General features: G+C 44.5%; 1 protein-coding gene across 2 annotated transcripts in view; it reads right to left on the bottom strand.

Annotated features, from left to right (window-relative positions):
• Positions 1-24,417, bottom strand: part of LOC115200396 (tenascin) — an 89,670-nt gene that overhangs the window by 52,738 nt on the left and 12,515 nt on the right. For both annotated transcript variants that reach the window (XM_029763436.1, XM_029763437.1), the window contains exons 2-5: positions 6,707-7,292; positions 5,125-6,345; positions 3,564-3,827; positions 2,790-2,905 (exon numbers count right to left, since the gene is read on the bottom strand). In XM_029763436.1, coding sequence (XP_029619296.1) covers positions 2,790-2,905; positions 3,564-3,827; positions 5,125-6,345; positions 6,707-7,193 — 2,088 coding nt within the window. In that variant the 5' untranslated portion in view covers positions 7,194-7,292. The remainder of the gene's footprint in view (positions 1-2,789; positions 2,906-3,563; positions 3,828-5,124; positions 6,346-6,706; positions 7,293-24,417) is intronic.

Below are 24,417 nucleotides of genomic sequence, written 5' to 3'. Positions count from 1 at the left end.
TGAGAGGTCTACTACTGATAACTCAGTGTTTCTATAGATGAGAGGTCTACTACTGATAACTCAATGTTTCTATAGATGAGAAGTCTATTACTGATAACTCAGTGTTTCTATAGATGAGGAGTCTACTACTGTCATGGTCGTGATAATGGACGGACCATGGCTCAGCGTGATTTGAGTTCCACATCCTTTGATTAAGTGAAGACTTCTCAACAAAATAATAAACAAGCAACGATACGTGACTTACGTGGTGCAACAAGCACAAACACAAACAATATCCCACAAAAGCAGGTGGGAACAAAGGAGAAGTTAAGTATGATCCCCAATTAGAGACAACGATAATCAGCTGCCTCTAATTGGGAACCATACTCAATCCCAAACATAGAAATGATTCGAATAGAACACCCCTCGTCACACCGTGACCTACAACACCATAGAGGACCAAGGGCTCTCTATCGTCAGGGCGTGACAGTACCACCCCCCCAAAGGTGTGGACTCCGGCCGCAAATCCTGAAAGCAAATGGGGAGGTTTGGGGGGGTGACTAGTGTCGGTGGCGTTTCCGGTGCCGGTCGTAGCCCCCGCCCAGACCCCGGATCCGGCCATGGCGCCTGGCTGAACGCCATGCCTGGACTGGGCATCGGCGCAGAGGAAGGCTCCTGCCATGGAGCGGGATTGGACACCGTGCCTGGACTGGGCACCGGCGCAGAGGAAGGCTCCGGCCATGGCACCGGCGCAGGGAGCTCCGGGCAGTGGACAGTCACTGGAAGCTTCGGACCATTGACCGTCACTGGAAGCTCCGGGCCCTTGACCATCACTGGAAGCGCCGGGCCGTTGACCGTCACTGGAAGCTCCGGGCTGTTGACGATCACTGGAAGCTCCGGGCTGATGACCGTCACTGGAGGCTCCGGACTGTGAAACATCACTGGAAGCTCTGGACTGTGAACTGTCGCTGGAGGTTCCGGGCTGTAGACCGTCACTGGAGTCTCCGGACCGTACACACGCACTGGAGGCCTGGTGCGTGGAGCCGGCACAGGTGGCACCGGACTGATGACACACTCTTCAGGGCGAGTGCGGGGAGCCGGCACAGGACGTACCGGGCTGGGGAGGCGCACTAAAGGCCTGGTCCATGGAGCCGGCACAGGTGGCACCGGACTGATGACACGCTCTTCAGGGCGAGTGCGGGGAGCCGGCACCGGACATACCGGGCTGGGGAGGCACACTGGAGGCCTGGTGCATGGAGCAGGCACAGGTGGCACCGGACTGATGACACGCTCTTCAGGGCGAGTGCGGGGAGCCGGCACAGGACGTACCGGGCTGGGGAGGCGCACTGGAGGCCTGGTCCATGGAGCAGGCACAGGTGGCACCGGACTGATGACACGCTCTTCAGGGCGAGTGCGGGGAGCCGGCACCGGACATACCGGGCTGGGGAGGCACACTGGAGGCCTGGTGCATGGAGCAGGCACAGGTGGCACCGGACTGATGACACGCTCTTCAGGGCGAGTGCGGGGAGCCGGCACAGGACGTACCGGGCTGGGGAGGCGCACTGGAGGCCTGGTGCGTGGAGCCGGCACAGGTGGCCCCGGACTGATGACATGCACTTCAGGGCGAGTGCGGGGAGCTGGCACAGGACGTACCGGACTGGGAAGGCGCACTGGAGGCCTGGTGCGTGGAGCCGGCACAGGTGGCACCGAACTGTTGACATGCACTTTAGGGAGGGTGCGGGGAGCTGGCACAGGACTCACCAGACTGCTGACAGGCTCTTCAGTTCGAATGTTGTGCAGAACACACCTGCACAACATCTCTCTCCTCTCTCTCTCTCCCAACTTCTCCATCGCCTCCCTGACGGTCTCTGGCTCTTCAGGACAAGTGTGGGGAGCTGGCACAGATGGCACCAGACTGATGACCCGGTCTTCAGGGTGAGTGCGAGGAACCGGCACAGGACATACCGGGCTGAGAAAGCTCACTGGAGGCCTGGTGCGTGGAGCCGGTGCAGATGGCACCGGACTGGTGTCACGCTTTTCAGCATGCCTGCGCTGCAGCATACTCCTCGCTACCACCTCTTTCCGGTGTTTTTCCTTGAATTCCTCCACCAACTCCCAAACGGGCTTTGGTACTCCCCGCTGCTCAGTCGACCACCCCATGTGCCCCCCCCAAAAAAATCTTGGGGTTTCTGTGGCCGCGGTCCCCGGCGTCATCACTGTCCTTCCTGATCTTTCTGCGATTCTCTCCAAGGAAGGGTCTCGCATCATCCCCGGATTTCCTCCAAGGTTCAACTCACTTTATCCTCCCGAGCACGCTGCATGGTCCTTGACTGGTGGGATATTCTGTCACGGTCGTGATAATGGACGGACCAAGGCGCAGCGTGATTTGAGTTCCACATCTTTTTATTAAGTGAAAACTTATCAACAAAACAATAAACAAGCAATGAAAAGTGACTTACTTGGTGCAACAAGCACAAACACAAACAATATCCCACAAAAGCAGGCGGGAACAGGGACACCTTAAGTATGATCCCCAATCAGAGACAACGATAATCAGCTGCCTCTAATTGGGAACCATACTCAATCCCAAACATAGAAATTAATCGACTAGAACACTAGTCACGCCCTGACCTACAACACCATAGAGAACCAAGGGCTCTCTATGGTCAGGGCGTGACAACTACTGATAACTCAGTGTTTCTATAGATGAGATGCTCTGCTACTGATAACTCAGTGTTTCTATAGATGGGAGGTCTACTACTGATAGCTCAGTGTTTCTATAGATGAGAGGTTTACTGTTGACAACTTACAGTGTTTCTGAAGATGAGGTTCCAGCCATCAAAGGGGATGTCCAGGGGGTCCCACTGAACCTCTACTGCAGTCTCCCTCACTGATGTGAACTTGAGTCCCTCGGGCTCAGGGAGATCTAATGGGATGAGACTTACAAATGAAACCATGTTTGATGTTCTGTTTACTAAACCCTCAGGACACGCAGCACATGGACTGTGTCAAAAATGGCACCCTTTTCCCTACATAGTGCACTGCTTTCGATCAGAGCCAGCCCTATGTGTCCTGGTCAAAAGTAGTGCACTATATAGGAAATAGGCTGGCTGGTTCCAATGATGGGTAGATCAAGGGTAACAACTTTGAAAAACTACATCATCCCAGGTACAATTAGGAATTTAATTAAATGAGATTAGCAACAGATGTTCGCATGAGCCCTGCAATCAATTTGTTGATATAAATTAGATTTTTATTGACTGCCCGTTATGAATGTCACTTTAGCATTACCCCAGATCTGGGAGAGCCAACAAGTCAGGCACCAAAGGTGAGGTGAGGTTGTACGGAGTCCATTTTAGGACAGTCTCAGTCAGACTTGAGTCTGTCTTATCACAAGTTCCTGGTGAGACTGAGACGGCCCTAAAATGGACACCATAGAGGTGACTTACAGCTCCGGGCTGAACTTTCCCCAATTACAGATCATCCTACCTTCCACCAATCCTAACCTTAACCATTAGTGGGGAAAATGCTAAACTGACACAAGGTGAGAGTCTTCGGTCAACTTTTTACTACTCCTGACTTACGTGTTGCCACTCTGGCACTGACAGGGACACTCCTCTTGTTGCTGAGGACAGCGAAGACACTGATCAGATACTCCACACCAGGCTCCAGCTCACTGATGGTGGCGTTCTTCTGATCCCCAGGCACACGCATGTCCAGCTCCAGGCCTCCAAGGGCGGTGGGCACATAGGTGACCAGGTACTCTGCCACCTGCATCTCGTTAGCCCAGGACAAGTCCACTGTCTCTGGGGTGACCTCCTGCACTGTCAGGTCCTTGGGTGGAGACACTGGAGAGAATCACAACCACATCATGTTAAGGGACATATTCGGTATAGTAGGTATAATTGTAACAGATTAGTGTTTTTTTATTGTTTATACCATGGACTTGGTTGGGTACGCTTTATAAATAACAAAATAACACACAACTACGATACGTATCACAAATGCAAAGGACAATGCCTATGAATCACTTTCAAGTTCAAGTAGTCTTATTGGGCAGGGAAATTAAAATGTCTGGATTTGCTAAACGTAGAATTTCTATCTGGAAATTCCAGCAGCTACACAACTACACTTCAATGGAGGGTGGGCATCGAATAGCATCATTTGCCAAACCCAATTTTTTTTTTTTATGTCTCTGATCTGAGGTATTTTGCGGCAACTAACAACATAAATTCTCCAAGATGACTCCAATAGCCATGGACATTTTCATTTGACATCCACATTAAACAGCAACATTATTTATTCAAAGCAATATAACCAATGTTGTGCAGCCAGAAACTTTAGCATTTAAATTAAGGTCATCATGTTGAAATGTTCCTCAAACATATCAGCCATAAACAAATTATATCACATCAAGTGATAATCCCATCAACCAAAGGATGTGAGATCTCTCTCTCTCTCTCTCTCTCTCTCTCTCTCTCTCTCTCTCTCTCTGTCTCTTTCTGTTTGTCCAAAATTACACCCTATTTCCTAGTACAGCGATTCTCAACTGGTGGGTCATGACCCAAACACGGGTCATGGGAGGTTTTGAATGGGTCGAGAGTGTGAGTAAACATTTTTATATTATATTTTTTATTAAACATACTCCAGTCTGAAATTAAACTACTAAAACCAGGTAGAAAGTGTGTAGGAATGATAATGAACATATATATTTTTTTAGAATTGAACCTTTTTCTTTAATCACAGTATCTTCAATATAGAGCTATTAGCAGAGCTATTTAGAGGATTTGGTTGATTTTGTGGTCTCAAACCAGTGAGCTTAACATTCCTCATCAAGAATATGGGCAAAATGAAATGAATGACAATGAAAAGGGTGGGACTGCTGTTCCCTTTTCATATAACTAGTACACTTACTATCAATATAGCATTCAAAATAGTTTCCAAGATTGCATTTTAGCCCCCCCAAAAATTCCTATTGTATTGCGACTGAGACAACCTGGTTCAATTTGGGTTCTGAGGCAAAACCAGTTGAGAACCACTGCCCTAATACACTACTTTTAACCAGCGCCCTATTGGCCCTAGGTCAAAAGTAGTCCACTATAAAGGGAATAGGGTGCCATTTGGAGTTCATCCTCAGTTTCTTACCCCCAGAGCAGTCCTCTCCGATGAAACCTTCATTACACAGACACACTCCATCCATACATCTCCCCTGGTCCTCACAGTCTCCTGGACAGGTCAGCACAGAGCAGTCCAGGCCCTGGAATCCCTCGAAGCACACACACTTCCCGTCTACACAATAGCCCCTCTCCAAGCAGTTGTTGGGACATGTCTTCTCTCTGCAGTCCTCCCCAGCAAAGCCTTTGTCGCACACACACTGGCCGTTAACACAGTGCCCACGGTTCAGACAGTTGTTGGGACAAGTCAGCTCGCTGCAGTCTTTGCCCGTGAAGCCAATGAAGCACACGCACGTACCGTCAACACACTCGCCGCGTCCCAGGCAGTCTTTGGGGCAGGTCTTGATGCTGCAGTCGTCCCCGGCGAAGCCTTTACTGCACACACACTGTCCATTCAAACAGCGGCCTCGGTTCAGACACTTCATTGGGCAGGAGATTTCAGAGCAGTCGTCACCCTCGAATCCTACATCGCAGACACACTCTCCATTGACACACTGGCCTCTGTTGCTGCAGTTGTCTGGGCAAGACAGGATGGAACAGTCCACTCCCTCGAAGCCTGGGTCGCAGATGCATCTCCCGTTGAAGCAATGACCTTTCTCAGTACAATCGTTGGGGCAGGTGAGCTTGGAGCAGTCTTCGCCGCTGTAGCCAGAGTGACACACACATTGGCCGTCGACACACATCCCACGGTTGTTACAGTTGCTGGGGCAGGTGAGTTCCCCACAGTCATCCCCGGTGAAGCCCTCCTCACAGAAGCAGGTTCCATTGACGCAGCGGCCGCGGTCGTAGCAGTCGTTGGGGCAGATGAGCTCGGAGCAGTCGTAGCCCATCCACGGCTCGTCACACACACACTCATCGTCTATGCAGCGACCGCGTCCCAGGCAGTTGTTCAGGCAGTTGGTCTGGGAGCAGTCATTCCCGGTGAAGCCGTCCTCACAGATACACATGGCGTCGATGCACTCCCCGTTGTCCCCACAGTCCTCCTGACACGGCTCCATGCTGCAGTCGTCCCCGTGGAAGCCCTCGAAGCAGACACACTTGCCATCGACGCAGCGTCCCTGGTCTTGGCAGAAGTTGGAGCACTCAGGCTCGGTGCAGTTGGGTCCCTTCCAGCCGTGCTCACACACACAGCTGCAGGTCTCAGTGCTGAAGTTACCACGGCCGTTACAGTAAGGCTTGGTGGCCACCTCACCTGAGGAAACGTAGAGGAAACAACACATACATCTATTAAATTATGATAATACTATAATCTTTGCAGCAAATAATATATGTACAAAATGACAATAGCAATGAGTCAGAATAGGGAATATTGATCTGTAGCAGAATTAAAACCAATGTGGGAATGTAATCTAAGTGAAAACTACAACTCTAACTGCCGCAAGAACAGTGTTTCTAAATCCTGGTCCTTGGAACCCAAAGGGGTGAACATTTTTCTTTTTGCCCTAGCACTAACACATTTTATACAATGAATGTACCCACTATCAAGCCTATAGTTGAAACAGGTGTGAAACACTGCCTGAGAATGTCTTTGGTCAAAATGTTCTGTACTATACCTGTAACCTGGGCTCCACAGCAACCGGCTCCGCTGCCACACTGTTCTCTGAGGCTGGACAGCTCAGACTCCAGCATCTCCAATCTGCTAAAGATGGCCTTCATATCGGGCATGTGGTTGTCACAGCCACATGCCTGCTTGGGGATGTTGATGCGGTGGGTGAACACGATCTGGTTCTCTCCGTCCATCGTGTGGTCCTTGTTCTCCGTGCCCTGCATGTTCGACTGGACTGGACTTCGTTTAGGCTTGACCTTGGTTCCTCCTGGGCTCTCCATGTCTACGGAACACAGGGAGCTGGAGGGGACGTTGATGTTGTAGACGTGGTTGAAGACCACTGGCTGGTCAGGGTGGGGCAGGGTCAGGTTCTTAGAGGGTTCTCTCAGGGTTTCTCTGCGGTGGCGGATGATTTTCTTGACCAGGCCGGCGCTGGAGAGTTGAAGCAGCACAGCCACGGTCACACAGCCTAGGAGCAGGCCTTTCATCACCATGATGACCAGGTCCTGTCACGTCCTGCTGGGGGCGCTTGTGAGCGGTCAGGGACGGGGAGGAGAATGGAGTCCTTCTATCTGGGAGATGGCGCCGATTCCCTTGTGTGTAAGAAAGAAAGAAAAAAGAAAGAAAGAAAGAAAACATAATGTGAATAGAAGCAGGTCAGCCTTCAGATAAACTGTATGTATGAAAAAGCAAGGAAACAGAGTTGAGAGAGATTTTGACAAATACTGTATGGTGTAGTACAGTAGCTACTTTATCTATTTACAATCTCAACCAACTCTCAATTCTCAAGTTATGAAACTCAGAACTATGTTGACATTTCTAGTTTGCTCTCGCTAGCCAGTATGGAGCTGACAGTGACCAACACAAAACACCCTGATACACATGGGACCGTGTGGCTGCAGTGAAATGTCATAGTATCCCTCTAAAAGCAATTAACCTTCCACTGTCCCCCTCCAATACATGATCCTGTTGCAGCCTGCCTGCCTGCCTGCCTGCCTGCCTGCCTGCCTGCCTGCCTGCCTGCCTGCCTGCCTGCCTGCCTGCCTGCCTGCCTGCCTGCCTGCCTGCCTGCCTGCCTGTCTGTCTGTCTGTCTGTCTGTCTGTCTGTCTGTCTGTCTGTCTGTCTGTTTCCCTGCCTACCTGCCTGACTGCCTGCCTGTTTCCCTGCCTACCTGCCTGCCTGTTTCCCTGCCTGCCTGTTTCCCTGCCTACCTGCCTGTCTCCCTGCATGCCGGTCTGCCTGCCTGCACCCCATCTCAACCCCCCTGGTCACAGTGGAGGACACAGACACTTAGTGGATGACATTGTGGCATTATTTGGTCTATTTCTCTGAGGACTAACACTGCAGGGACAATTACGGCAGGGGTGGTGTGTTGTGACCTTGAGTACTGCTCGAGCTTATTCTCCGTCCGGGTTTCTCATGACAGGCTGCCATAAACAGCAGGCAACACCTGCATGTGGGGAGTGGAGAGTGGGGAGCTACCCTTCTCCCTCCCCTTCCCGACTTCCTATACCACAACCGAAGCTGACAGATTAATACCAATGAGGGGGAGACCATCTGCAGGTTTCTGGCTAGCCTAGTGGCGCACGGAGTGGCCGGGTGTTCAGTTTGCGCACCAAATGGCACCCTATTCTCTTTATAGTGCACTACTTTTGACTAAGCCCTAGGGGTATTAGTTTAAAAAAATTGTAAACTGTAAAGGGGATAGGGTGCCATTTGGTACGCATCACAGGGCTCCCCAAGGGTCAGATCAGCATTCACCTGACCGCTCTACAGACTGCCATTCAGCTTCATTTGGTAACATGATTCTTTCTACACCAGAAGTTACTGGGCTGTTTGGCAAGGCTCCCGAGCATTGGAGGCTGCTTTTTTAAAATATTTTTTTTCATTTCATTTATTTCACCTTCATTTAACCAGGTAAGCTAGTTGAGAACAAGTTCTTGAGGGGAGGATGGCTCATAATAATGGCTGTAACAGAGCAAATGGAATGGCATCAAACACATGGAAACCATGTGTTTGATGTATTTGATATCATTCCACTGATGCCGCTCTAGCCATTACCATGAGCCCGTACTCCACAATTAAGGTACCACCAACCTCCTGTGCTCCTGCAACATGTTGTTTCTTTTAAGAGTAACGGTCTGCTGGAAAATGTGCCGAGATTGAATTGGGGTTTGGGACAGGCAGTAAAAGTTTGTTTTCTTTCCTTTAATCTTGTGGTTAGATAAAACATACAGGTTAGTTAAAGTATTATCCACTGTAAATAAAGGTTAGTTAAAGTATTCTCCACTGTAAATAAAGGTTAGGTAAAGTATTCTCCACTCCAAATACAGATTAGTTAAAGTATTCTCCACTGTGGGCTACCGAGCTTGAACGTGAAGCATAAACTACATGTTCTGTATGAACACAAGAATAGATGTTGACGTAAAGAGGGGATTTGTGAAGACTATTCCTAACAATAAGGTATTAAGTAACCATTAGGTCACTTTGTGTAAGTTAAGAGTGACATATTTAGAAATAACTCATTATTGGCACATTATACGTGGGGACATGAGTGTAAATACAAATGTAACAATGGATTTCATGCCTTCAAAAAAAAGTGTGTGTGTTTTGTACCCCAAGCTAATTAAATACGAACTTTTCTGCATCATCTATTTGGTTTACCTCATCTTCAGTAAGTACATCATTTCTACACTCTCCCCTGTGAGAGCAGACGGTGGGGGGCTGACAGCCCGGACAGTCATATGCACAGGGAAGTCATGAACAGGTAATATCCTGTGCTATGAGGAGCTGCAGCTGCTGTGCTTCTGTCTGCTCGGTCTCCTGAACCGGGGCTGGCTGACGTGTGATTAGGCTGGCTGACAGATGAGCTCCAGTCACAGGGATACAGGGGATGGGATCCCACGGCTGATCTCAGCTTCAGCAGCCCCATGTAGCCAGCCACTGATTAGACAGACAGGGATGAGTGCCTCCGTGATGGACGCACAGTAAGAGCACTAATGTAGCCTGCTAATGGGAGCGCTAAGATCTGGACCCTAGGGGTGCTAAAACGCTACCCCCCACCTCACAGGCACACACACACACACACACTCCACTGTGCCTGAGCATCGCAAACCAGGGATTAAATCAACAAAATAGCCAGAAAATTGCTTTGAGCTGCTGCTGGGGTTTTAGTTCTGGACGGATGGTTGGCTTTCTCACTTTGAGACTGGCTGGCTTCTCTCCACATGGACCTCTAAGGGACCCAACCCTCCCTGAGAGACAAAACTACTCTTTGTGTGAGGCATTATTTAGCAAATCTGTGGCTTTGGCAAAACACAGTATTATTCAAAAATAAGTGGAAAGGAATAAAACATGTTTAATCAGAATCAACTATCTACAGACAGGAGAAGCTAATGCCAGCTATTTGTGACCATACGGTTATTATTAGATGATACTGTGAATAAAAGACAGTTGTAGCTTGTTTCTACCATGGGAAACGGAGAACACGGCCTCCCCTCCTGGACTTCTGTCAGCAGACCCCCGTGGCCATGGTTCTACGCTAATGCAGCTGGTCGCTGGCACACACACTCAGACCTGACACTATTTGACTGCTGCTGCTTTCTAATTCTCTCACTTGTTTTTACTCTATTGTTAGCTTCTCAGACCGCAACAAAGCCAGTTGGCTGCCATGTGGCCAATGTGAGGGGAATTTTTACGAACCTGCTGGCTGGCACACATATTTAGTGCAAGTGATCTAAATTAGCTCAGTATTGTATGAGTGGTACTGAGCCGACAACACTTCAGTTTTATACCCACCCCACACAGAGGACAGCTGGAAATAGTTTCAAACAAAGTCCCGTCTTCAAAAGCTTCTCATTCAAAACATTGCAGTATTGACTATTCATCTGTCTTAACAATGGTGCCTATTTAAGCAATAAGGCCCGAGGAGGTGTTCTTGTGCACGACGCAATGAGGAGTGCCAGGTTACAGTTTGGATTGATTAATTAAAAAAAATGGCAAATAAGAATGAGTCTACACATCTCAAAACAAGCAAAGCCGCATTCTTCTCTGACCCTGCCATATGGACATAGATAATGATCATGGGGATTAGAGTCGATGTCTGCACCCCTGTGGGAAACCAATTAGCATTAAAAAAATCCCCATAAAAATCTGTCAGTTCAAAGTTTCTCAGTCCAACGCATCTCTCCGTCCAAATACTGCAGTCTTCTCACAAAATCGGTTTATCCTACAAACTATTAAGACCCCTCTATGGAAAGATGAGACTCTCACAAACACAATGGTGTTCTCCGTTTTGCTCTGAATTCGGTACAGCCGATGGGGCTTGTTGGTAGAGCCGATCTTCCAACCTCTGTCTGTAGAATCTGAACAGTTTGGGCTGCATACTAATAGGATGCCTCTGTAGAAATGTGTGGATCTGGCTATTTCAGCCACACCCGTTGTTTACAAATGTAAAAAAATTGAGCACACAGCCATGCAATCTCCATAGACAAACATTGACAGTAGACGGGTCGTACTGAAGAGCTTAATGACTTTCAACGTGGGACCGTCATACTCAGTTAGTCAAATTTCTGCCCTGCTACAGCTGCCACGGTTAACTGTAAGTGTTGTTATTGTGAAGTGGAAATGTCTAAGAGCAACAACGGATCAGCTGTGAAGTGATTGGCCAGACAAGCTCACAGAACGGGACTGCCGAGCGTTGAAGAGCGTAGCACATGAAAATTGTCTGTCCTCAGTTGCAACACTCACTACAGAGCATAGTGCCAACTGTAAAGTTTGGTGGAGTAGGAAAAATGGTCTGGGGCTGTTTCTCATGGTTCGGGCTAGGCCCCTTAGATCCAGTGAAGGGAAATCTTAACACTACAGCATGTAATTACATTCTAGACAATTCTGTGCTTTCAACTTTGTGGCAACAGTTTGGGAAGGCCCTTTCCTGTTTCCGCATGACATTGCCCCTGTGCACAAAGTGCATACAGAAATGGTTTGTCGAGATTTGTGTGGAAGAACTTGACTGGCCTGAACCGAACCCTGACCTCAATCCCATCGAACACCTTTGGGATGAATTGGAACGCCGACTGCGAGTCAGGCCTAATCGCCCAACATCAGTGCCCGACCTCACTAATGCTTTTGTGGCTGAATGGAAGCAGGTCCCTGCAGCAATGTTCCAACATCTAGTGGAAATCCTTCCCAGAAGAGCGGAGGCTGTTAGAGCAGCAAAGAGGGGTCCAACTCCATATGAATGCCCACGATTTTGGAATGAGATGTTCGACGAGCAGGTGTCCACATACTTTTGATCAGGTACAGTAGTCTACATATGGAGACTGTTCAGTGCCAAAAATTTACAAAAATTTCAAAAATTTAAATAAAAAATGTGTTTCCTGATCTTTCTTATATCTCTCAGATATAGGACAGACACTTCAGAACAAACTTATTTTGTATTTTTTGGGGGGACTTTCTGTTGTTCCATGTAATGAATCTGTTATTCAATGCGGTTTAGATAGGGTTTAGACTGTTATGTGATCAAGAAATAGGGTAAAATGTGATAGCGTTAACTAGGTTGACATGATTTTGATTGATCAAATAAGGATGATCTACTGTAGCTACATTGCAATATCTGATGAAGTGATGAACAGTTTTACCATGTGGGTGTGGATACAATAAGCATGGTCCTTCATTTTCTATGGAAAATAAGAGATTGTGTGAGACAGAACTGAGACTCCATAGAGATTAAATCAATTCCCCAGAAGTGTTTCTTTACATAAATCTGCTTCTCATACTTTACGGTACCTCCTTGCTTTAGTCATTAGTGTAATGTAAGAACCATGGCACTGGATCTCCAACTCCAACCAATGAAAGCCATGATCCTCCTTTACCTTACGGTACGAAACATGATTTTTTTCTTCTCTGATGAAGACTCTCCTCTGTGTGCTGGATTTTTTCCGTCTGTATTGTGTAAGTCTTGGAGGATCTTAATCCTTCAATAAATCCAGTGAGTGCACTTATTTAACACAAAGCACAAGGAAGAGGATGAGGATTGAACATAGCAAGAGGGAAAACCAGGACCCTGCAGGCCATTGAAATCCCTATAAGCTACAGTTTTGTATAGCAAAATTTGCCTTTGATTGCATCCCAAATGGCACTCTGGTCCCTAGTGCATTTCTTTTGACCCAGGCCTATGGTCAAAGGGAGGGCACTATTTAAGAAATAGGCGCAAGTAAGATTTTTGTTATGTTTAATCGCTTAGCATAGGTGCTACCATTTCCCACGTTAACCTCTAGTTTCAGGGGAAATAAACAATTATCGCTATTCTGTCGATGATTGCTTTTCCAGGAGTGCCTTTTATTTTCTTTCCTTGTCCCATCTTTCAGACACTGGAAGTTGTTATTTCAATTGGTTCTGGAGGAGCACTTTATGATTGATGAGAGGGAGCTTTCCGCCTGTAGAGGATTTCAGACGTTATATGCAGAAGCCAGGATTTCTTTCAAACTCAGTTCAGCCTGGCCCCCATGCTGCAAACTTAATTATCACTCTAGCCTACAGTGGCGGACTGGGACCAAAAATCAAAAACTAGCCCATTTTCTTTCCTTGAGGCCCCCATTATTAGCCAGACAATGAACATTTTGTGCTAAAAACCCAAGTTATACAGGTCCACTGGGCTGAAAATGGACTACCAGTCTGCCCTTTGTAGTCTAGCTTAACTAATACTCACTGTTCCATATGGTACAGTCAAGATAAATCACTAGAAAAGACAACTGTTCACCACGCACAGTTTGGCCTGTCACTGCAACCAGTCTGTTTGGTAAAAAAGACTGTCGATAGAGCAGGAAGGAAGGCAAGCCTCATCATTCTGCGGGCACATGTGTTTCATGACATAAAGGCAAGCTACTACAGATCATGACCGTCTGCTAATGATAAATGGAAGATATGCCCGTGGAGTATAAGGGAAGCAGTTGCATTGCTGGAGTGTACTACTGTCTACCGTATCAGTCAGATAAACTATACAACAAACAAACTGAATAATGAAACAGTTTGGCACACTTGATGTGTAAAAGCTGTAAATATTCAATGATTTCTTCAACCAACTCCCAGGACTGTATTTACATCCCCAGTATGTTAAACAGGGGACAGGGAGAAAGCATACTTTTCGTTTCAGTAGAAATTATCAAGCTTGCCTAGTTTTGTAGGTCACCCATGGCAAAGACGGGCTTGCCTTCCTTGGCACACACTCTTATTTAATCTGGGTCGCTCGTGAGGAGGTGAATGACCAGTTATTGTCTGGAGGATCTTTTCACCTTGAGAGACGCCATACAAAATATCTCAGTGGATGTATACTGACCCAGAGTACCAGGCTCATTGACCATGGTATTAGAGTATGAGGCTCAATGACCAGGAAATTCTGCTCCAACAAAAGATCATGAGAAAATATAACACATCAAACTGCCACACTTACGTCTTCCATTCATTACAAAGCCCGGAAAAAAAAGATCAAATAAGTAACTCTCTCTTATCACATTTCAAGATTAATCTTTAAAGAGAAGCTTGGCGATAATGCGGACACACTGGCAAATATTGAAATGGTTTGATATGCACAGAAATCATAATAAAACGCATGCAAGGTGAAAGGGTTTCTACTTATGTCCTCTTCTGGAGCGGTTAAAGTGTTTGTTTCAATCTCCACGAAGGTCACAATCAGAGAGAGAAAGAGAGAGGGAGAGAGAGAGAGAGAGAGAGAGGGTGAGGGGGGAGAGGAGAGATAGTTGCTGAGGCCAGCACTATATCTGTATGGCTGAGAGTTATAATCATCAAACACAGAAATTGATTTCCTGTATGACTTATAACGTGGATTGAATGCGAGTGCGAGTGAGAAATGGGATCGATTGTAAACTCCAGCCCTCAGTCATGTTGTTGCTGCTCACCAAAATGGGTTTCTAAAGTTATCACCTTGCAACAATGGGAAACCCTGTGCTCTCTGTCTTTGTCTCGATCGATCATACAGTACACAACCCTTACTGATATTTCACAGTGTTGAACTGAGTTGAGAACGACGCAGGAATTCATTTTTGAAAACACCGTAGATGAAGCAGTCAATCAATCTCATCTTATCCATTCAAAGAGAGGGGAGGAAGGCACCGCATGCTTTAGAGGGATGAGGCTAACTGATGGTACTGACAGTGCCCATGACCTAACACATTGTCTCATTGGAAAAAACAAAGGAACACAAAAGGGTGCTATTTTGGATGCAGCCTCGAACGCAGTCCACTGCCTCTAAACAAGCCCTCTCAGTCTAGTTTGCTAGTGGACAACTGGACGCAGGCACCCCTTAGACATTTATTTTCTCTGGCCTGGATACAATTTAAAGGGCAGTCAGTTGTGGCAGGTTTGGGCTCACTGATTGGTTTCTAACAAATTGTTTTGGGCAATCATAATAAACACACAATACACTTCCATTTGTTTGGATGAAAGGCCTAGATGGTTACAACACAGAAACTGACCTCATATCTGGCTGTTGGACAAGTCACAGAGGTGATAAGGAATTTCACCTCACATTAAATGTAGCCTAAATGTGTTTGGTATTTCTGAGCTCTATACATTTCCATGTTGATGATAACTAGAATTGAATAATTGCAGAAATGCAAATAAACCCCACAAGATTAACTTTAAATGCATAGTGCAGTCAAAACATGATTTTCCTGTGTTTTATATATATTTCCACACTATGAGGTTGGAACTATACTGTGAAATTGTAAAAATGCTCTTTTAGTGTAAGGGCTGTTTGAACAGACTAGCTGAAATGTCAGCCTGTTTTCATGGGATGGAGTTTTGGCCTGCCTGGTGACATTACCAGGTGGTAAATTAGTTAATAGACCAATGAGAAAGAGAGTTCCAACCCTCTCTGCCAATAACAGCTAGTTTTCAGTTTTCCCCTCTCCACTCAGACCACTCCCAGACAGTCCAAGCAAAATTATTGCTTGAGAAATTGCTATTTGCTAAGAAGCTATTTTTGTTTATTTTTGACCATTTTATTTGAAAACAATCACAGTAAGGTACATAATCGTTACCCAGAAATGATCTGATATTGAGATAAAAATCGCTGATGCATTGGACCTTTAAGAAACTTGAAATAGTAGGCAACTCTCTTTAAATATGCATACAGTCTTCGGAAAGTATTCAGACACTTTTTCCACACTTTGTTAGGTTACAGCCTTATTCTAAAATGTATTAAATTGTTTTCTTCCTCATCAATTTACTCGCGATACCCCATAATGACAAAGCAAAAACAGGATTTTAAAACATTTTGCGAAAAATGGAAGATCACATTTACGTAAATATTCAGACTCTTTGCAAAGTACATTTGTGAAGCACCTTTGGCAGCGATTACAGCCTCGAATCTTCTTGGGTATGACAGTACAAGCTTGGCACACCCGTATCTGGGGAGTTTCTCAATTTTTCTCTGCATATCCTGTATGTTTAGGGTAATTTTCAGGTTGGAAGGTGAACCTTCGCCACCTGTCTGAGGTCCTGAGCACTCTGAGCAGGTTTTCATCAAGAATCTCTCCCTACTTTGCTCCGTTCAACTTTCCCTCGATCCTGACTAGTCTCCCAGTCCCTGCCACTGAAAACATCCCCACAACATGATGCTGCCACCCCCATGCTTCACCGTATGGATGGTGCCAGGTTTCCTCCAGATGTGGCACTTGATATTCAGGCCAAAGCGTTCAATCTTGGTTTCATCAGACCAGAGAATCTTGTTTCTCATGGTCTGAGAGTCTTTAGGTGCCTTTTGACAAACTCCAAGTGGGCTGTCATGTGCCTTTTACTGAGGAGTGGCTTCCGTCTGGCCACTCTACCATAAAGGCCTGATTGGTCGAGTGCTGCAGAAAAGGTTGTCCTTCTGGAATGTTCTCCCATCTCCACAGAGGAACTCCGGAGCTCTGTCAGAGTGACCATCGTGTTCTTGGTCACCTCTCTGACCAAGGCCCTTCTCCCCCGATTGCTCAGTTTGGCTGGGCGACCAGCTCTAGGAAGAGTCTTCATGGTTCCAAACTTCTTTGATTTAAGAATGATGGAGGCCACTGTGTTCTTGGGGACCTTCAATGCTGCAGAATTTTTTTGGTACCCTTCCCTAGAGCTCCACGGACAATTCCTTCAACTTCATGGCTTGGTTTTTGCTCTGACATGCACTGTGGGTCCTTGTATAGACAGGTCTGTGCCTTTCCAAATCATGTCCAATCAACTGAATTCACCACAGGTGGACTCCAATCAAGTTGTTGAAACATCTCAAGGATGATCAATGGAAACAGGATGCACTGGAGCTCAATTCTGAATACTTATGTAAATAGGTATTTCTGTTTTAAAATGTGTTTAAATTAGCAAATATTTCTAAAAACCTGTTTTCACTTTGTCATTATGGGTTATTGTGTTTAGGTTGCTGAGGATTTTTTATTTATTTAATCCATTTTAGAATAAGTCTATAACGTAACAAAATGTGGGTCTGACTACTTTCAGAAGGCACTGTACAGTATGTTTCTAAACTAAGGGGTAAACACGCAGAGAAGGGAGAATATTAAATAAATTATGTGTTACAATGTTTTGATTACATCCCCTTTTGGCATATAGTGTCACGTCCTGACCAGTAAAAGGGGTTATTTGTGATTGTAGTTTGGTCAGGGCGTGGCAGGGGGTGTTTGTTTGTGTGTTTCGGTGTTTTTGGTTTAGGTTCTATGTTTTCTATTTCTATGTTTAAAATCTAGTTTTCTGTTTCTATGTTGGGGTTTTGGTAGGACCTCCAATTAGAGGCAGCTGGTTGTCGTTGCCTCTAATTGGAGGCCATATTTAGTTGGGGTTTGTTTCACTTGTGTTTTGTGGGTGGTTGTTTTCCTGTATAGCCTGTGTTGCCTTACGGAACTGTTTCGTCATTTTGTTTAAGTGTTATCTTAAATAAATTAAGAAGATGATCACTATACCCGCTGCGCCTTGGTCCTATCCTTACGACGCCCATGACATATAGCTTATAATTTTCCTTGGTATGGGAAAAGCATAAAATTACTTGCAAGTTTTAAATCGAAATATGGGCTTATTTTTTTCTCAGGATGAAAGGGCTTGGTTTCTTCTAAATCAAGCCCCATGTTATTGATCTTCCATGACCCTGGTGTATCTGATGGCACAGATAGCAGGGGAGTGGGGTGGTTGGTGTGTTCATGTCTGATAAGACAGGCTGGGGGTGGAGGACTGTGATACCAGCACAAACACTTATCTCAATGCACTGCTAAGTCCCAAATGGCACCCTATTCCCTATATAGTGCACCTTAAAGGGCCTGTTCAAAAGTAGTACACTACATAGGGAATAGGGTGCCATTTGGGACTCAGACAATGAACAGCTAGTGAGATCACCTAGCCAGGGATGAACAGTATCACCCTAATTGAAACACAGGGTTGCTTTAGATCCTATCCCAACTTATCTGACTGTTACAAAAAATCAACACACATTTACAGAACCGAAAAGCAATTTCCCATTCTGACATTGAGATACAAAGACAAATAAGGATGCTGTGAATGCACATGGGAGGGGAATGGAATGGCAGGCAGACAGCTGGAGACTCCATTTTATTGTCAAAATGTCTCTCATCTCTTGGCAGAGCCCATCAATATTCTTTACTGCTGGTAACCCAACGTAGGTCTGTCACACACTGCTCTTGTAGTCCAGTCCAAATGGAGAGGACACATACCAGTCGTTGTTCATGAGATCTTTTTTACATGTTGTTGGTGAGCTCCTGTTTATTAGTTCAACCTCTGTGTGACAGGCAGCGCCGGGGAGAAGCTGCCTCATCTGCTGCCTTTATAGCACATCTAACCATTCATTTCAGCAGACAGTCGTAACAACCTAGACCTGCATTCATTCATCCCACTTCCTTTCCTTTAGTTTTAACACCACACAGCAATGACAATAAAATCTGCTTGTGTTTGACTTTATTCTAACTACACTGCCTTCAGAAAGTATTCACACCACTTGACTTTTCCCACATTTTGTGGTGTTACAAAGTGGGGTTAAAATAGACTAACATGTTTTATTTTTTTATTATCTACACAAAATACTCTGCAATGCCAAAGTGGAAGAACAATTCTTACTTTTGTTAAAAATGTAAGAAAAATTAAACACTAATAGAGTGTATCTTGATTAGATAAGTATTTAACCTCCTGAGTTAATACATGTAACAATCACCTTTAGCAGCAATTACAGGGGTGAGTCTTTCTGGGTAAGTCACTAAGAGATTTGCACACCTGGATTGTACAATATTTGCACATTATTATTATTTTAACAATTCTTCAAGCTCTGTCAAGTTGGTTGTTGATCATCGCTAGATAGTCATTTCCAGGTCTTGCCATGGATTTTCAAGGCGATTTAAGTCAAAACTAAAACTAGGCCACTCAGGAACATTCAATGTTGTCTTGGTAAGCAACTCCATATAGAGTTGAAGTCAAAAGTTTACATACACTTAGGTTGGAGTCATTAAAACTTGTTTATCAACCACTCCAAATTTCTTGTGAAAAAACTATGGGTTTGCCAAGTCGGTTAGGACAGCTACTTTGTGCATGACACAAGTCATTTTTCAACAATTGTTAACACACAGATTGTTTCACTTAAAATTCACTGTATCACAATTCCAGTGGGTCAAAAGTTTACATACACTAAGTTGACTATGCCTTTAACCTCTACGGGCTAGGGGGCAGCATTGAGAATTTTGGAGAAAATATGTGCCCATTTTTAACTGCCTCCTACACCAACTCAGAAGCTAGAATATGCATATTATTGTTCAGGTTTGGATAAACACCCTAAAGTTTCTAAAACTGTTTGAATGGTGTCTGTGAGTATAACATAACTCCTATGGCAGGCAAAAACCTGAGGTTTCATGCAGGAAGTGGCCTGTCTGACAAGGAGTCGTTCTTCTTGTCTCTGTTTATTGAAGAGTGGGGATCTTAGCTGTAACGTGACAATTCCTAGGGCTCCAATAGGCTCTCAGAACCCGGGAAAAACCTGAACGATGACGAGGCAGCCTCAGGCTGAAACACAGAATCCCCTTTTCCAAGTGTCGCATCAGAGGACAATAGAATTAGGCGCATGCACGATTCGACCCCGTGGAGTATTTTCCTTCGGCTGTTTAGCTCATTGCAGATTCCCGGTCGGAATATTATCGCTTTTCTACGAGATAAATTGCATAAAAATTGATTTTAAACAGCGGTTGACATGCTTCGAAGTACGGTAATGGAATATTTAGAATTTTTTTGTCACATTCTGCGCCATGCGCACGACCGTGATTTAGCATTCTGATAGTGTCTAGACCGCACGAACAAAACGCCGCTGTTTGGATATAACGATGGATTATTTGGGACCAAAAGTACATTTGTTATTGAAGTAGAAGTCCTGGGAGTGCATTCTGACGAAGAACAGGAAAGGTAAGACCATTTTTCTTATAGGAAATGTGATTTTGGTGAAGGCTAAACTTGCCGGGTATCTAAATAGCTAGCCCGTGATGGCTGGGCTATGTACTTAGAATATTGCAAAATGTGCTTCATCCGAAAAGCTATTTTAAAATCGGACATATCGAGTGCATAGAGGAGTAATGTATCTATAATTCTTAAAATAATTGTTATGCTTTTTGTGAACGTTTATCGTGAGTAATTTAGCAAATTGTTAGTAAATTCCCCGGAAGTTTGTGGGGGGTATGCTTTTCTGAACGTCACATGCTAATTTAAAAAGCTGGTTTTTGATATAAATATGAACTTGATTGAACAGACATGCATGTATTGTATAACATAATGTCCTAGGTGTGTCATCTGATGAAGATCATAAAAGGTTAGTGCTGCATTTAGCTGTGGTTTGGGTTTTTGTGACATTATATGCTAGCTTGAAAAATGGGTGTCTGATTATTTCTGGCTGGGCACTCTCCTGACATAATCTAATGTTTTGCTTTCGTTGTAAAGCCTTTTTGAAATCGGACAGTGTGGTTAGATTAACGAGAGTCTTGTCTTTAAATAGCTGTAAAATAGTCATATGTTTGAGAAATTGAAGTAATAGTATTTCAAACGTTTTAAAAATCGCGCCACTGGATTCAACTGGCTGTTACGTAGGTGGGACGAATTCGTCCCGCCGGTCCCATAGAGGTTAAACAGCTTGGAAAATTCCAGAAAATGATGTCATGGCTTTAGAAGCTTTTGATAGGCTAATTGACATCATTTGAGTCAATTGGAGGTGCACCTGTGGATGTATTTCAAGGCCTACCTTCAAACTCAGTGCGTCTTTGCTTGACATCATGAGAAAATCAAAAGAAATCCGCCAAGACCTCAGAGAAAAAATTGTAGACCTTGGGAGCAATTTCCAAACATCTGAAGGTACCACGTTAACCTCTGGGGCTAGGGGGCAGTATTTGCACGGCCGGATAAAAAATGTACCCAGTTTAAACTGGTTACTACTCTTGCCCAGAAACGAGAATATGCATATAATTAGTAGATTTGGATAGAAAACACTCTAAAGTTTCTAAAACTGTTTGAATGGTGTCTGTGAGTATAACATAACTCATATGGCAGGCCAAAACCTGAGAAGATTCCATACAGGAAGTGCCCTGTCTGACAATTTCTTGTCCTTCTGTTGCATCTCTATCAAAAATACAGCATCTCTGCTGTAAAGTGACATTTTCTAAGGCTTCCATTGGATCTCAGAAGGCCCCAGAAAGTGGAATGACGTGTCTCCTGTCTCTGGGCGAAGAACAGCAGGAGATTTTGTGAGTGGTCAGGCTGGGAACAGTGACACTGGAGATGCGCGTTCATGAGAATTCTCAATTTTTTTTCTTTCAGCCTTTGAATGAATACAACGTCGCCCGGTTGGAATATTATCGCTATTTTACGAGAAAAATAGCATAAAAATGTATTTTAAACAGCGTTTGACATGCTTCGAAGTACAGTAATGGAATATTTTGACATTTTTTGTCACGAAATGCGCTCACGTGTCACCCTTCGGATAGAGACCTGAACGCACGAACAAAACGGAGCTATTTGAATATAAATATGGATTATTTGGAACCAAAACAACATTTGTTGTTGAAGTAGAAGTCCTGGGAGTGCATTCTGACGAAGAACAGCAAAGGTAATCCAATTTTTCTAATAGTAATTCTGAGTTTAGTGAGCGCCAAACTTGGTGGGTGTCAAATTAGCTAGCCTGTGATGGCCGAGTTATCTACTCAGAATATTACAAAATGTGCTTCGCCGAAAAGCTATTTTAAAATCTGACACCGCAATTGCATAAAGGAATTCTGTATCTATAATTCTTAAAATAATTGTTATGTATTTTGTGAACGTTAATCGTGAGTAATTTAGTAAATTCACCGGAAGTTTGCGGTGGGTATGCTAGTTCTGAACATCACATGCTAATGTAAAAAGCTGTTTTTTGATATAAATATGAACTTGATTGAACAAAACATGCATGTATTGTATAACATATTGTCCTAGGAGTGTCATCTGATGAAGATCATCAAAGGTTAGTGCTGCATTTAGCTGTGGTTTTGGTTTTTGTGACTTATATGCTTGCTTTGAAAATGGCTGTGTGATTATTTTTGGCAGGGTACTCTCCTGACATAATCTAATGTTTTGCTTTTGCTGTAAAGCCTTTTTGAAATCGGACAATGTGGTTAGATTAACGAGAGTCTTGTCTTTAAAATGGTGTAAAATAGTCATATGTTTGAGAAATTGATGTTATAGCATTTTTGAGGTATTTGTATTTCGCGCCACGTGATTCCACTGGCTGTTGACTAGGTGGGACCCAGGGAAGTTAATCTGTACAAACAATAGTACGCAAGTATAAACACCATGGGACCATGCAGCCGTCATACCGCTCATGAAGGAGATGCGTTCTGTCTCCTAGAAATGAATGTGCTTTGGTGCGAAAAGTGCAAATCAATCCCAGAACAACAGCAAAGGACCTTGTGAAGATGCTGGAGGAAACAGGTACAAAAGTATCTATATCCACAGTAAAACGAGTCCTATATCGACATAACCTGAAAGGCCGCTCAGCAAGGAAAAAGCCACTGCTCCAAAACCGCAATAAAAAAGCCAGACTACGGTTTGCAACTGCACATGGGGACAAAGATCATACTTTTTGGAGAAATGTCCTCTGATCTGATGAAACAAAAATAGAACTGATTGGCCATAATGACCATCGTTATGTTTGGAGGAAAAAGGGGGAGGCTTGCAAGCCAGAGAACACCATCCCAACCGTGAAGCACTTGGGTGGCAGCATCATGTTGTGGATGTGCTTTGCTGCAGGAGGGACTGGTGCACTTCACAAAATAGATGGCATCATGAGGGAGGACAATTCTGAGAATATATTGAAGCATCGTGTCAAGACATCAGTCAGGAAGTTAAAGCTTGGTCGCAAATGGGTCTTCCAAATGGACAATGACCCCAAGCATACCTTCAAAGTTGTGGCAAAATGGCTTAAGGACAACAATGTCAAGGTATTGGAGTGGCCATCACAAAGCCCTGACCTCAATCCTATAGAAGATTTGTGGGCAGAACTGAAAAAGCTTGTGCGAGCAAGGAGGCCTACAAACCTGACTCAGTTACACCAGCTCTGTCAGGAGGAATTGGCCAAAATTCACCCAAATTATTGTGAGAAGCTGGTGGAAGGCTACCAAAAACGTTTGACCCAAGTTAAACAATGTAAAGGCAATACTACCAAATACTGATTGAGTGTATGTAAACTTCTAACCTACTGGGAATGTGATTAAAGAAATTAAAGCTGAAATAAATCATTCTCTCTACTATTATTCTGACATATCACATTCTTGAAATAAAGTGGTGATCCTAACTGACCTAAGACAGGGAATTTTTACTAGGATTAAATGTCAGGAATTGTGACAAACTGTGTTTAAATGTATTTGGCTAATGTGTATGCAAACTTCCGACTTCAACTGTATATTTGTATATTTGGCCTTGTGTTTTAGGTTATTGTCCTGCTGAAAGGTGAATTTGTCTCCCAGTAAGGGTTGGAAAGTAGACTGAACCAGGTTTTCCTCTAGGTTTTTGCCAGTGCTTAGCTCTATTCCATTTCATTTTATACAAAAAAACTCCCTAGTCCTTACCGATGACAAGCATACCCATAACATGATGCAGCCACCACCATACTTGAAGATATGAGGAGAGGTACTCAATTATGTGTTGTGTTGTGTTTGCCCCAAACATAACACTTTGTATTCAAAACATAAAGTTTATTTCTTTGCCTCATTTTTTACTTTAGTGCCTTATTGCAAACAGGATGCGTGTTTTGGAATATTTTTTATTCTGTACAGGCTTCCTTTTTTTCACTGTGTCATTTAGGTTAGTAATTGTGGAGTAACTACAATGTTGTTGAGCCATCCTCAGTTTTCTTCCATCGCAGCCATTCAACTCTGTAACTGTTTTAAAGTCACCATTGGCCTCATGGTGAAATTCCTGAGTGGTTTTCTTCCTCTTTTTTCTTCCTCCTTGCCCATCTACCAATAGGTACCCTTCTTTGCGAGGCATTGGACAACCACCCTGGTCTTTGTGGTTGAATCTGTGTTTGAAATTCACTGCTCAACTGAGGGACCTTACAGAGAATTGTATGTGTGGGGTACAGACATGAGGTAGTCATTCAAAAATCATGATAAACACTAGTATTTCAGACAAAGTGAATCCATGCAACTTAT

This window comes from Salmo trutta, chromosome 9 (genome assembly GCF_901001165.1).
Source record: "Salmo trutta chromosome 9, fSalTru1.1, whole genome shotgun sequence".
Taxonomy (NCBI): domain Eukaryota; kingdom Metazoa; phylum Chordata; class Actinopteri; order Salmoniformes; family Salmonidae; genus Salmo; species Salmo trutta.
The sequence above is the reverse complement of the archived record's forward strand: the minus strand, read 5'-3'. Positions and strand labels throughout refer to the sequence as shown.